The sequence below is a fragment of the Arachis stenosperma genome, chromosome 8 (assembly GCF_014773155.1).
Source record: "Arachis stenosperma cultivar V10309 chromosome 8, arast.V10309.gnm1.PFL2, whole genome shotgun sequence".
Lineage (NCBI taxonomy): Eukaryota > Viridiplantae > Streptophyta > Magnoliopsida > Fabales > Fabaceae > Arachis > Arachis stenosperma.
The window spans coordinates 13939622-13952887 of record NC_080384.1 but is presented as its reverse complement, the minus strand read 5'-3'; the positions used below and the strand labels follow the sequence as shown (position 1 = coordinate 13952887).

The following is a 13266-nucleotide window of genomic DNA, read 5'->3' as shown; positions in this document are numbered from 1 at the left end:
TTCAAGAATAAATAAACGCACGTTATTCAACCACTTCCTGTTTCCAAAGCGCACTACTCACCATACATTATGAACGACTCTTCTTCTTCTTCCTCCATGAAAACGAGTTTCTTGCCAAATTTGAAGATAATGGAACTTCAGAAATACACCCAAACGGTTACAGGAATTCACCCAAACAATTATAGAAATACACTCAAAGGATTACATAAATACACCAAAGGATTACAAAACTATACCCAAAGGATTTAAGAAATACACCCAAAATTCGTTGAAGTACACCTTATGCATAATTCAGAACTCTTTCTCTTTTTCCTCCTCATCTTCTGCTGCTTATTCTTTTTCAAAAACGATTTCAGAGTTTGATGTCAAAAAATAATGGAAATCGAGAATAACGAAAAAAGAAAATAGAGAGAAAAACACGTAAATAAAGAAGGAGAAAGAGAATGCAAGAAACGAAAGAAAAGAAGAAGAAGAAGAAGAGGAAGAGGAAGAAGAACGTGCAGCAACAAGAAGAAGAAGGTGCAAAGAAAAAATAATGGAAATTGAGAATAACGAAAAAAGAAAACAGAGAGAAAAACACGTAAATGAAGAAGAAGAAAGAGAAGGTAAGAAAAGAAAGAAAAGAAGAAGAAGAAGAGGAAGAGGAAGAAGAACGTACAGCAAGAAAAAGAAGAAGGTGCAGTGAAAATGTGTAGTACGGTTCGAAGTGCGTTATAATTTATAAAGACTTGTATAAAAAAAATACTTGTATGTGAAGAATTATTCTATAAATAAATGATGTGAAATTTCATCCATTAAGTAGTTCAAATGAAAATCTTTGTAGACAAAGAAGAAAAGGAAGAAAAGATAAAGCATCTTTAATAAACAAGGACATAAGGTTAATGATAAGTGTAATAGTGAATGTACTATGCATGGTGTCTTATTCGGCCTCCAACTCCAACTTTCTTACCATATAAAATATAAATAAATATTGTTTTATTGTTGTGTTGAAGTCACAAGTAATTAAGTTAGGCCCACCAAAGGCCTGCTCCCCCATGTGATCATACCAAAGGATCTTTGACTAATCTTCTTTTGTGTTTCTTTTTCCATTAATCATAAGTAATTATTATGGCTCACCAAATTTATTACAAATAACATAACATAACATACACTGCAGGCCCTGTCTCATGATCTGAATTCTCAGGCATACATATCCCATTCTCTCTTTTGTGTTGTGTTTGTCTTTCACTCAGATGCTTCTTAATTAACCTATTTAATAATTTCTTTCACTTTAATTGTTTCACATTTTCACCCGCCATTTCTTATTTGTCGTCACTTCCCAATTTTCATTGGAAGCAGACGTGTAAATCGTACCTTGTGCAATGCAAGATCAGAGTCGTACTATTATTTGTACACAATAATAATAATAATTTTATATTATAAAAAATTTTTTAAATATATTAAAAATACCAGTGTTTTAGTTATTTTAACTATTAATTTCAATTAATATATATATATATATATATATATATATATTTATAATTCAGATCAACGATTAAAATAACTGGAACACTAATATTTCTGATATACTTAAAACTCTTCCTATATTATATACATATATTAAATTTGCCTCAGAAGAAATATGTGAAATGTTATCAAGAATGGATTACAAAATAAAAAAAGAAAACTTTTAATTTTTTCCCTCATGTTTATATAGTGCCATATTTTTAAAATACATAAGCATCAACATTCAAATGGCATAATTTTTTTTTATTAATGTATGCTTTTACAAAAAAATTATTGCATAATTTTCAAATAAAATATTTTGACAGTAAAAATTTAAATCACTAACAATTCAATCATAAAAAAATAAAACTAATTCGATATTAATCAATGATGGGTAAATTTGACAAAATATCCAAAATATTCAATCAGCTATCTATTTGAATAGTTTTATTGAACTAACTTAATTTTTTATAGACATAAAGTTAATTTTTATTTTTCATAGTTAAAATTAGTAGTGCTCAAATCTTTTATGATAAAAAATTATAATTTACTCTCAACAAAATGAGATAAAAAAAATTGTGTATAGAAAGATAAGTATTGAAAAAGTAAAAATAGCAAAGTTTTTGTTTTTTCAATGTGTCTATATTATAAGAAAATTTTGTGTAAATGACTAAAATAGTACATAAAAACTCTATGTTGCTAACAAAAATAATTCTAAAAGATATAAGAGACAAATAAATTTTTGAAAAATTTAAAAATGTGATGAAAAAATATTTTTCTCTTTAGTAGCAAATATATTTTGTACATACGACTTACACATTTTTGTAGAACATTTGAATACTTATTTCAAAGGAGCATGCGAAAAATTAGAGAAAAATTCAACCACTAGACCACATTTTCATTTTTTTAAAATTTTTTCAATCATTAAAAAAAATCACGAAAACAATTTATTTTGTATAAACTTTAAAATTATTAAATTTTAAGAATAAAAATATTATTTTTTAATCATACTTACAAAAAATTATATCAAAATTCAATATCTAAAACTATTTTTGAGAATATATATGATTTTTTTTAAAATTTATTTATGATTCGTATTTTTGATATTATTTTTCTCAGAAATATAAATTTTTGGGTAATACTTTATTACTTTACCCAACAGCTTTTAAACCAAATACAAATATTACTATTAGGTGCAAAATATGGACATAAATATAACATCTCATGTTTAAATATATGTACAATAAAAATAAATCTCTTCAATTTGGTTCCAAATATAAACATACTCAAATGATTGTGACATCCACTAACTTTATTAACGATTGTCTTCAAATATTAGGCGTTATTATTTGCCTTAATTATCAATGAAAATTTTCCAAGACATGAGAACATGCAAGGAGTTTGAAATTCAGTGGTGTGTACAGAAATTATTTTTAATATGAAAATGGAGATGGTATTTTGATTGAATATTAATATTTAAAGTATATTAGTGGAAATTATTTACCATGTCCTCCACGTGTTTTAACATGCTTTCCATGTGTTGGCCAATATGTTGTCACGTGTTCAACATGCTCTCTAACGTCTCTCCACATTTTCACCTACAAAATTCACGCATATCTAATTACACCAAATAATTTTATTTCTAAAAAAAATACCAATATTTTTTTCATATAAAAAAAATCAGCCGTGAAATTACTTTGAGTCTTTGACAACTGTTTCTTAACTCATTCACTCACATGATGATGATGATGATTGCTGAAAACGTCATCAACAGCATAGTACTATCCATGGACACTTTACTTGTGAATATAGCACCAACCTGGAAAGCACACCATCATTCTTCACACTTTCACATATAATTTCCCTTTTATGATAATCTTACACAACATCTTGAAGGTACAATTTATTTACATATATAGAATCTTCATTTCCTGAAGCCTCTTGTAATATAGTGACACAATTTACAGTTAAAAGTTATCTGATTTCTGATCCCAGACCCTCTTAATAATAATGCCAAGAAACCAAATGGTACTTTAGACAGCTAGACTAATTAAGTTATTAGGACCTACTACATTCATTATTAATTGTTAATTAATATTAATAGTAATTGTCATAAACATGTTCAGAATATTACAGATATTATGTCTGATAGCGACATGTACCAAATTTAGTGTTACCAGCTATGTTTTCCATAACCAATGCCTAAAGAACTCCATTTGTGGGTGTGGGGAGGGAGGGTGGCTCGAGAAGTGATGACAAATAATAGAGCTAGTAGCAATAGCCAATTGCAGTTCATAAAATATGTATTTATTTTTTTAATTTTTTTTATTTCTCACGGTATCTCCCAACCCGACAGGTTAAGAACTAATCTGTCGCGGATTTGAGCTGTATTTAAGGGTTTGCCGCTGACCAATGAGTTGCTGCATGCACAAAGTAGGATTCGAACTCCCGACACTTGCTTAAGCGAACGAGTGAGCTGACCACTCGACACTTGTAATTCACAAAATATGCATTTATTATTTTTATTTTTTTATTTTTATGATTGAATTGAGTATACCATTAAATTAATTTCAGTTTGATAGATAAAAGTAAATCAATTAAACATATAAAGAAGTGTGTTTTATGAAAATATTTTCAGAAGAGATTTATGACTCAATTAGTTTGAATTAAATATATATATTTTTTTATTACCATTAGATTGCTGTATATACAAAATGAGATTTGAGTTCGCGACACTTATTTAAGCGAATGAGTGAAAATTTATTAGTTTAGCACGGGAGAAAAACGGTGTGCAAAAATTGTCTCATATGGAGAGTAATGCCCCATTTCACCTAAAAGTTGAAAAAGAAAACCCAAATTTAGCGGAAGAAGATACAGCTTTGTCCATAGGGCATGCTGGCAATATCAAATTCTCAAAAAGGAGGGAGTAAAAAATAAATGCAGTTTCTTTGAGGTCCTATCACTAGACTCTTTTTGCCATCCTTTTTGAGAACGACTAAACCTCTATAATTATACTATATGATGGGGACATTGGATGTTACATTAGAGTTCATGCTTATAGTGGCATCATCTAACATATTGATTAGGAATTTTGTTGAAATGGTAAGAAAGAGTGTCCATGTGTTGGGGTGAGTGGTGTGATATCTTACGTAACCTTCAGGAAATACAAACAAATGGAGAGACACATGTCCTGAAAGAGAAAGAGCAAGTACTCCTCGACCATAGAACATGTCACTCCCCACCATATAGAGAGGGAAATGCTGAATGCATATGTGCACTTTTTATTTATTTATTTTTTTTTTAAATGAGGGTAAAAATGATGTTTTACTAAAATGTATGTTAAAATGGTGTAATATAAAGACATAGATATCCAAAAAATTTTACAAGCCAAAAGCAATTTTGTTGAGTGACAAACTTTTACTCTGGTAATGTTGAATCATGTTTTTTCGCCACTACTAAAAACACTTTTTGGTCCTAGAGAATTACTTTCTCTCATATATTTATGAATTGAATATTTTTCATGGATTTGGGTAACAACCATTAGAAGATCCACTCCAATATATAACTTATTATTGAAAGCCTAATGCAATGCATGTTTGAACTTTGAAGCAAAATCTAATATGTCATAATGACCCAAGATGAGTCCATTTGAAAAAGCGACATAACCTCGAAATTACAGAATATGACACCTTGGTCATGATGGAGTGGTAGATGGATGACAGGCAGTCAACAAAATCTGATTGATTAAGCATCTAATTCAAGCATACACTTTAGTAGGAAGCAAAGGTGATTAATGAGCACAACAATGAATCACATACACATTATTTAAAATAAAAAGAAAAAAATTCAGATAATTTTATTATTGCTGGCCAAGGACCATCTAACTCCTTGCAAATGATTGGTTCAAGCAAAAAGACCTATCAATATATAATTATATATAGCAAAGCAGGCGCCTAACAAATTTGAAAGAAATTCACTGATGATATATTATGAAACAAAATGTGATAATATGTGAAAATTATTTAGCTAGAAAAGCCACCCCCAAGGCCCCAAGACCTTAATAATAATAAAAAATAAAACAATTATATATAGAAAGTGTGTTATTGCTGTTGTTGGCTTGTGAATGCATCAAGGAATCTTCTTCTTTAGTCAAGTTAAGTTTCCTTCTGACAAGTCCTTTGGAAAGGTCAAAGCTGTCGCCACAAATATAAAATTATTTTGAATTTCAAAATTGGTATCACAGACATGTCATGCAATAGCAAATTTGAAATGTTCATTTCATTTATAAACTGTGCATAGTGGTTGCTCAGCAGTATTTTGTGGAATCTTAATTAGTGGTATAGCACCAATGACCCAAGAAAAACGGTCTCTAATATCTTAATGAATAATGTTATATATATTTTAGACAGAAGAGAATTGTTCAATACCTTCAATGGCCAAATAATGCAGTTAGAAGGAAAATGACATTTTATGTTTGTTCATTTGTTGATTACCTATTACCATCAGAGTAGAGCTCAGACAATTGATTGTCATCACCGACAGCCAACAATTATACTGACGATTTGAAGCCCTACATATCAAAGAGAATTGAAAAATTTGAAACTTACATCACTTTCTAACAATGGTGACAACTGACAACAGAATTTAAACCATCATAATGCCATTGAAAATGGTTGGTCAATGATATACATATACATATACATATACATATTTATTAGGTCTTTTAAGTTAGTTCCATTTTTGAAAGTATTCCAATCTAATCATAATTAATCATCAACCATTAGCATAAATTGAAAATTTGTGTTTTGTATTTACAAATTTTGAAGGTAAGTACAAACTTGATATGTGCTCTAAATCTACATGCATTGTCCTCATTCTTTTTTAGCACAACAACTCTGTCCACTGCATGGCATTTTGAATGTATATAGATGACCATAGTTAAATCATTTCACATTTATGCATTAACAGGATGTGAATAGACATAATGTTTAAAACTACAGTTTGAACTGATACCTAAAGTTCATTTGGGTTTGAAGCTAGGGAGTAGTAGGGTTGAGGTTACTCAATCATAGTATTGATTGTCAACGTAGTATGTAGCCACACGGGATTGAAATTTGTTCCCTGAAGAATCTCTTGAAATAACAGTTATCTGGTTTCTGTTAGGTAAAATTTAAAGATGGCAATATCAATCATTACCCCTAACTCTACCATGCTCGCAAGAAATCATAGTTATGCTTCATTATCATTCCCAAATCTGTAACCAACTGGGATTCTCTTTGCAAGAATTCCTTACACAATATATAAAGAAAAGATAAATACTGTTCTGCATAAGAGATTGCTCAAATCACCTGAAATCAGTGGAATCTTCTGTAGAATTCCTATTTATAACAATTTAATCTTCCACGCATGAGTGTTTTCTCATCTCAACAGCAAAAGGTTATTTCTCATTCCTTGTTCTGCTTAACTATTATATATCTTGTCAAATATAGGAACAAATTTGGACTCATGGATTAAGATTTAACTGAGGTATATTGACATGAAACCAAAACTGGAAAAAGGGAAAAAGTTAGCAGTTATGTAAAGTACATCAAACTATTTGCCCCTGCATCAGCTAAACTATACCAAATAATCACTGTAGAGATCCATTTTGCTCTCCCAAATGCTCAAGCCCTAGATTCACTTGAACCAATCACGTGAATGATCACTATTTTGTACATATACTGAAGAGGCTTGCTACAACACTTAAAACGTGGTGCATGCATGCATGCGAACATATGCAACCATGTCATATAATATAAGCTCCTCTAGGGTTTGAAATCCTGCTCTAAAAAGGAACAAGCCAAATTCAACATTACATTAAGTGGTATAAACAGTGATGGTAAGTAATGGGAGCTATTTCTTATTAATTAACAGATAATAGATCAAGTTTAAGAAGACAATCCACAAACTTATCCGCATTTGTTATTTCGATACTCCGAAGATGTATTGACACCAGTTTGGCCTTTGACTTATTACCAATCAGTTTTGTTAATTTTAGGACCAATTTGGTATCAATATTATTCCCCTTTATCATTCTCTCCTTTCTGAGGGTATGTGTTAATAGACAAATACCAAACAAAATGAGTTAAAAATTGTAAACTACAAAACTCCTGACAACCGGTTTGATTCAGATTATTAGAAATTTAATGTATTTGTGTGTTTCACTGTTTTGCTTAAAGAGAGAGAAATGAACATAGGTGTGAAACTATTAGATGATTGTCATAATTGGGTACAATATCATAGGATAACAACAGCAGCAACAGCAGTCAATTTATTGAGATGATTAACTCAGCACCTTGATTCACAAATAGAATAATAAAATTTCTCAAACTTGTTTGTAAAGAAAAGCTGCCAGAGCACCTAATCCAAATCAATAAAATGACTCTTTATTATTTTTTAAATAATAATATTGCTAGGAATGCTCAAATAGAGACATTACTCCCTTTAATTTTTCAAACTCTAAACCATGGTATTCAAAGTGTACTTAAATAATAAATAGCCTGCCTCGAGTGAGATCATCGAGCTGACTAATATGAGGATACAACATCCTTTTCATCTCAGTTCAACACACCCGCCCCCCAATGTTTTTTTAAAGCAATTGTTAGGATTTCAATACAAAACCTAATTTGGGAAAACAAGTTCAAACCACTTGAACTAATCAAGTTTTGAACTAAAAAACTATTAAACCATTGATATTTAATTTCTGTAATTTAACTGAACAAAATTGTGTTCTGTATTTAAAAGTCCTCAAGGGATCTTGTAAGAATGTAATGAGGATGAACTTCGAATAATTACAAGTAAACAAATCTAAACAAAGAATGGTTTACCTATACATCTTGATGGAAGTGTAGCAAGAACCTGAAAAAACTGCATGGTATATAGATAGCAATAGGCAGAGGACAATCATCACAGGGACCATTCAGAGCGAAGCATTAAAGCAGCTACCATGGAATCCCCATGCATGACATATGCAAGGCCAGGCTTCAAGCAAAGTTTATTACCCATGTTAAATTTTAGATAGGATTCAGCCTGAAAATGATCACTGGTTGAATCTCCAATCATCCCACTGAGACTAACGCCCCAGCCAAGTGGATCTTCAGAAACATCAGACATGGTTAGAGCCCACTGAACAGAATTGAAATTTGGATCTTTGATCTCGATCCAGCCTCCCAATTTTACAAAGTCGGCAAGTTCAGACTCCGCCATCAGAGCAATGGAACCAGTTGAGACCTGTGTCCTTGCTTCCACCCATGGTGATACTTCAGGTACTGTCTCGGATACTTTATGTTGCCTGGACAAGACTATTGGAATCATATGAGCTCCAACTTTTCTAAATTGCGCAAATTGTAAAGGCACTCGTTGAAGACCCAGAAGAGACAGCTTCCCCCAAGAAAATTCAGATACAATTTTCCCAAAAGTGCTGGATATACTCTCCATTGTATTAGTCCCAGTTGGCATTCCAAGTCCAGCAACAAATTGAGCCAATGAAGCAGTTATATTTGACTTCCTCACAGTTATGCCAATACCACTACCATTGTGCAAATTTAGAAGGGGAGGTCCAAAAGAGGAGAAGTCTGTAAGGCCCTTTCCAAGGTAAATGCGCAGAAATATGATATTATTATGTCAGGGATCTAACTAGCAAAAAGTAGAAAAGAAAAATATACATTGGCAGTATACACGAATCATGGTGGTGTTTTTCTACTCTATGCAAAATACATTTATCTAGTGCCTCATATTATAAGAATTATATCTAAAGTGAGCAATAGTCTAGTTCATTAAGTTATGAAATCTATCAATCGGATAAAACTGATGTAAGATAAACCATTCATTTTGATTCTAGATATACACTGGTAAACCTCAGGGTTAGTGTATAACAGCTTCCCAAGACAAACCACATTCATGTAGAGAAAACACATGTTTAAAAACTTTGAGAGCTCAGCCCATCCTTGAAACTTCTAATACTGAATTTTAAGGAGAGTATCACACTAAATGGTAGTTCCATCACATTCCAACTGTGAACATTACTAAATTCATCAAAGAGAGGCACAGAATCAAATAGTACCTCATCGGAAGAATTTGAAGCAATTCCAACATCTCTACATTTAGCTCCTATTGGGATAGCCATCAGAGATAACCAATCATTAACATTTTTAGTATAACTGAGTTTTGCTAGAGAAAGTGGCATTTCAAGGACATCATTGGGGTGCTCCTTCCCGTTTTGACTTGTCACAAACTCTGCAGCAAGAGTATCTTGCCCAATGTTGGTTTCAAAAATGAACTTTGATCCAATGCCAGTTCTTATTCTGGACGTAGTAATGGCATCTAAGCTCTGTTGATCAAGGCTATCCATGATCAATAAAGCATCCTGCATATCGACCCTTCCTCTTACATGAGTGGTAGATTCCTGGAAGGGACCTCCCTTGGATGATTTATAGAAGGAAAGCAATCTCTCAACCTTCTCTTGTCTGTCTCTGAGTTTCATAATGTCAGAGAATGCTTCTCGGTTTAAACGTTTGAGGATTTGAATCTGGAATGATCATAGTGGAAGCAACCATCAAACAATCATAAAGTATCACTGAAGAACTATGCATCCATTTGACAGGCACAACTTTTGGTGTTAACAATACGAAACAGACAAAAAACTAGCTTAAGAGTTAGTTTTGTTATGCCAGCTGTCACTTGTGTAACTGAGTTTATAGTCTGTTGTGTAACTGAGTTTATAGTCTGTTATGCAAGGTTGTGTTTGATAAATTAGATACACACAAATACAGAGACAAAAAGAAGCAAAAATATGTTTATAGAACACAAATTTCATGTTATTTTCTATCATTTACAAAAATGTGTATAAGGACTATTCATGCACACTTATTTCAGTGAGTAAAATCATCAAACACTTTCTTCACACTTTTCTCTTACATTTCTCTTTCAGGCTTAGCACCGATACCTTCACAGCGGTTCTTCTTTTGAATCATAAAAGGAAGAAGCATAGTGCGAATGTAGTAGTATAATAGGATTAACGTTATCCAATTCAGATGAAACCACAACAAATAAGCGAATGCAACAGGTTAAACAGAATCAACAAAGTTGAATGAATGAACGAAGAAGAGACAAACCTAAACGCAAGAGATAAGAAGGAGAAGAAAAGGTACCGGATTGCGACGAGGATCGAAGAGTCCATGAAAGAATTCGTTTCCGGATTTAGCGACAGCTTTCAATTTGTCGAACACTACGTTTGCAGGCTCCATTAAACCACGACCTTATCTGAACTGCAAATGCTACTGATTACTAAATGAAGCCTCCGTCGAGTCGCCGGCGACGACGCTGTCAAGTGTTGATGGAAATGGAAAATGGAAGCTTGGAGTCGGAGACAGCTGCGGCTTCGGGTCCAACACTCCAACCCCAACAAAGGGAAAATTTTGGGTCAGATGGAATTTTTGTTTATAATGGGCCATGAGCCCAAAAATGAAGAAAACGTAAATTTTATATAGATAACAAACTTTTGGGCCTTGGCCCATCTATTATGACAAGTATGTTTTTCAAAAAGTCAACAACCTACTATAGTTGACCAAAAAAAAACAACCTACTATCATCATTGTTTTAGGGTTTCAGAATTTTATAATCTTTTATATTATAATTTAATCAAACACTTGCATTTTTATGTCTTGAGACAAATATCTGATTGAATCAAATATTTTTGGTGGTATGATAATATATAATTGAATAATTAAAAAAATTCTTTTGTATATATTGTTTGCAAAATAAATTATTACAATGTTTATGTATTAACTATGATTCATTATTCATTATATGAACTTTTGTTTTTATCAAAGTTTGGAAAATCGGATCAATTATCAAACTGCTCTAATTATTGGTTTATTGATCTAACCGATTTGATCGATGATTCAACCAAAAGAACCATTTTAAAATAAAATAATAAATAAATTATAAATAAATATCATAAAATATAATTATAATCTAATATAAATTTTAAATATATTCTAAATTTAAAAGATTACATGAAATGTCAACTAAATTCATATAATCTTATCAAAATACAGTCTCAACAATTAAATAATAAAAAAATATCTAAATATCATGAAAATTTAATGATTTATCAATCTTCAAAATATGTAATTACATAATAAATCACTTATCATAAATTCAAAATTCAAAACACTCAATGCCATAAGTCCATAACAAAACAGCAGCATAAGTGCATAACAACAACAACAGCTTAACAAGTCACTAATAAGTAATTACAAATTCCAAACTCAAATCAGTAGCATTACAAAAGACCAAGAAATCACAAATCACAAATTCAACCTTGAATCCGGAAATAGAGTGATACAGACTCAACTTTTCACTAACCTCAAATCAGTAAATTAGTAATCACAAATTCCAAATTCAAATCAGCAGCACTACAAAAGACCCAAGAAATCACAAATTCAACCTCAAATCCTTGAAACAGAGTAGCACAGACTCAACTTTTTAGTTTCCACTAACCTCAAATCAGTAAATTAGTAATCACAAATTCCAAACTCAAATCACCAGCATTACAAAAGATCCAAGAAATCACAAATCACAAATCACAAATTCAACCTCAAATCCCTGAAACAGAGTTACAGAATCAACTTTCCACTAACCTCAAATCAGAAATGACGACGAAGACTGATAAACCCCAATTTGACGGTTTATCTTGTATTGAATTTAGGGAATTTTATCATCTTTTTCCCATATTTACCCAATGAATTAGCATGGTTTTATAACTTCTCCTTTAATTGTGCTTAAAAGTGAAAACATGCTTTTTAGGTCTTAAAATAGCTAAATCTAATTCTCCTTGATTCCATTAGATGCCTTGATATGTTTGCTAAGTGATTTCAGATTTAGAAGGCAAAGATTGGATCAAGGGAATGAAGAAAGAAGCATGAAAAGTTGGAGAACTCATGAAGAAATGAAAGAACCGGAAAGCTGTCAAGCCGACCTCTTCGCACTTAAACGACCATAACTTGGGCTACAGAGGTCCAAATGATGCGGTTCCAGTTGGGTTAGAAAGCTAACATCCGGGGCTTCGAAACGATATAAGATTTGCCATAGTTGCATCGCGCATAGGGGCGCGTACGCGCAGGGTACGCAGACGCGCCGATGGTGGCACATGACCCACTTAATGCAACACGTGGCCAGCGATTTTAGAAGCCTTGTGGGCCCAATCCAACTCATTTCTGATGCTATTTAACCCAAGGAGTGAAGAGGGAAACATATGTTAGTTACCATTAGTCATAGTTTAGTTTTAGAAGTAGTTAGAACTAGTTTCTAGAGAGAGAAGCTCTCACTTCTCTCTAGAATTAGGATTAGGATTATGTTTAGTTCTTAGATCTAGATTTAGATTCATCTTCTTCTACTTCTATCTTCTCAATTCCTTGTAGTTACATTCATTCTTCTCCTATTCTTTTGGTGTAATCTCTTTTATGTTGTTCTTATATTTTGTTGTAGATCTAGTATTGTTCCTTCTACTTTCTTTCAATTCAATTCAAGGTAATTCATAATAATTGTGTTTCTTTTGATTGTTGTTGTTAATTTCTTTCAATAATTGTTGTTAGATTCTCTTCTTGTTGTCAATTTGCTTTGCTTTTCTTTTGTGCCTTCCAAGTGTTTGATGAAATGCTTGGTTGGATTTTAGTATAGGTTTTGTTCCTCTTGGCCTAGGTAGAGTAATTAGTGACTCTTGAGTTATCTAATTCTTTT

The 13266-nt window shown here is 31.8% G+C and overlaps 1 protein-coding gene across 8 annotated transcripts; it reads right to left on the bottom strand.

Annotated features, from left to right (window-relative positions):
• Positions 1-3274: 3274 nt before the first annotated feature.
• Positions 3275-10913, bottom strand: LOC130943899 (uncharacterized). Of its 8 annotated transcripts, XR_009071912.1 has the most exons (5): positions 10674-10913; positions 9587-10051; positions 6499-9108; positions 5979-6055; positions 5281-5678 (listed from the first exon to the last, which is right to left on the bottom strand). XR_009071912.1 is itself a non-coding variant. In XM_057871984.1 (3 exons), the coding sequence occupies exons 1-3, from the start codon at positions 10767-10769 to the stop codon at positions 8431-8433; spliced, it is 1239 nt and encodes a 412-aa protein (XP_057727967.1). In that variant the 5' UTR covers positions 10770-10913; the 3' UTR covers positions 5278-8430. The 8 variants fall into 8 exon arrangements, 1 of the variants encoding a protein (XP_057727967.1); XR_009071915.1 differs by lacking the exon at positions 5281-5678 and adding an exon at positions 3275-3304 and having other exon boundaries at positions 5979-9108; XR_009071910.1 differs by having other exon boundaries at positions 5279-5678; positions 5979-9108.
• Positions 10914-13266: the final 2353 nt, after the last annotated feature.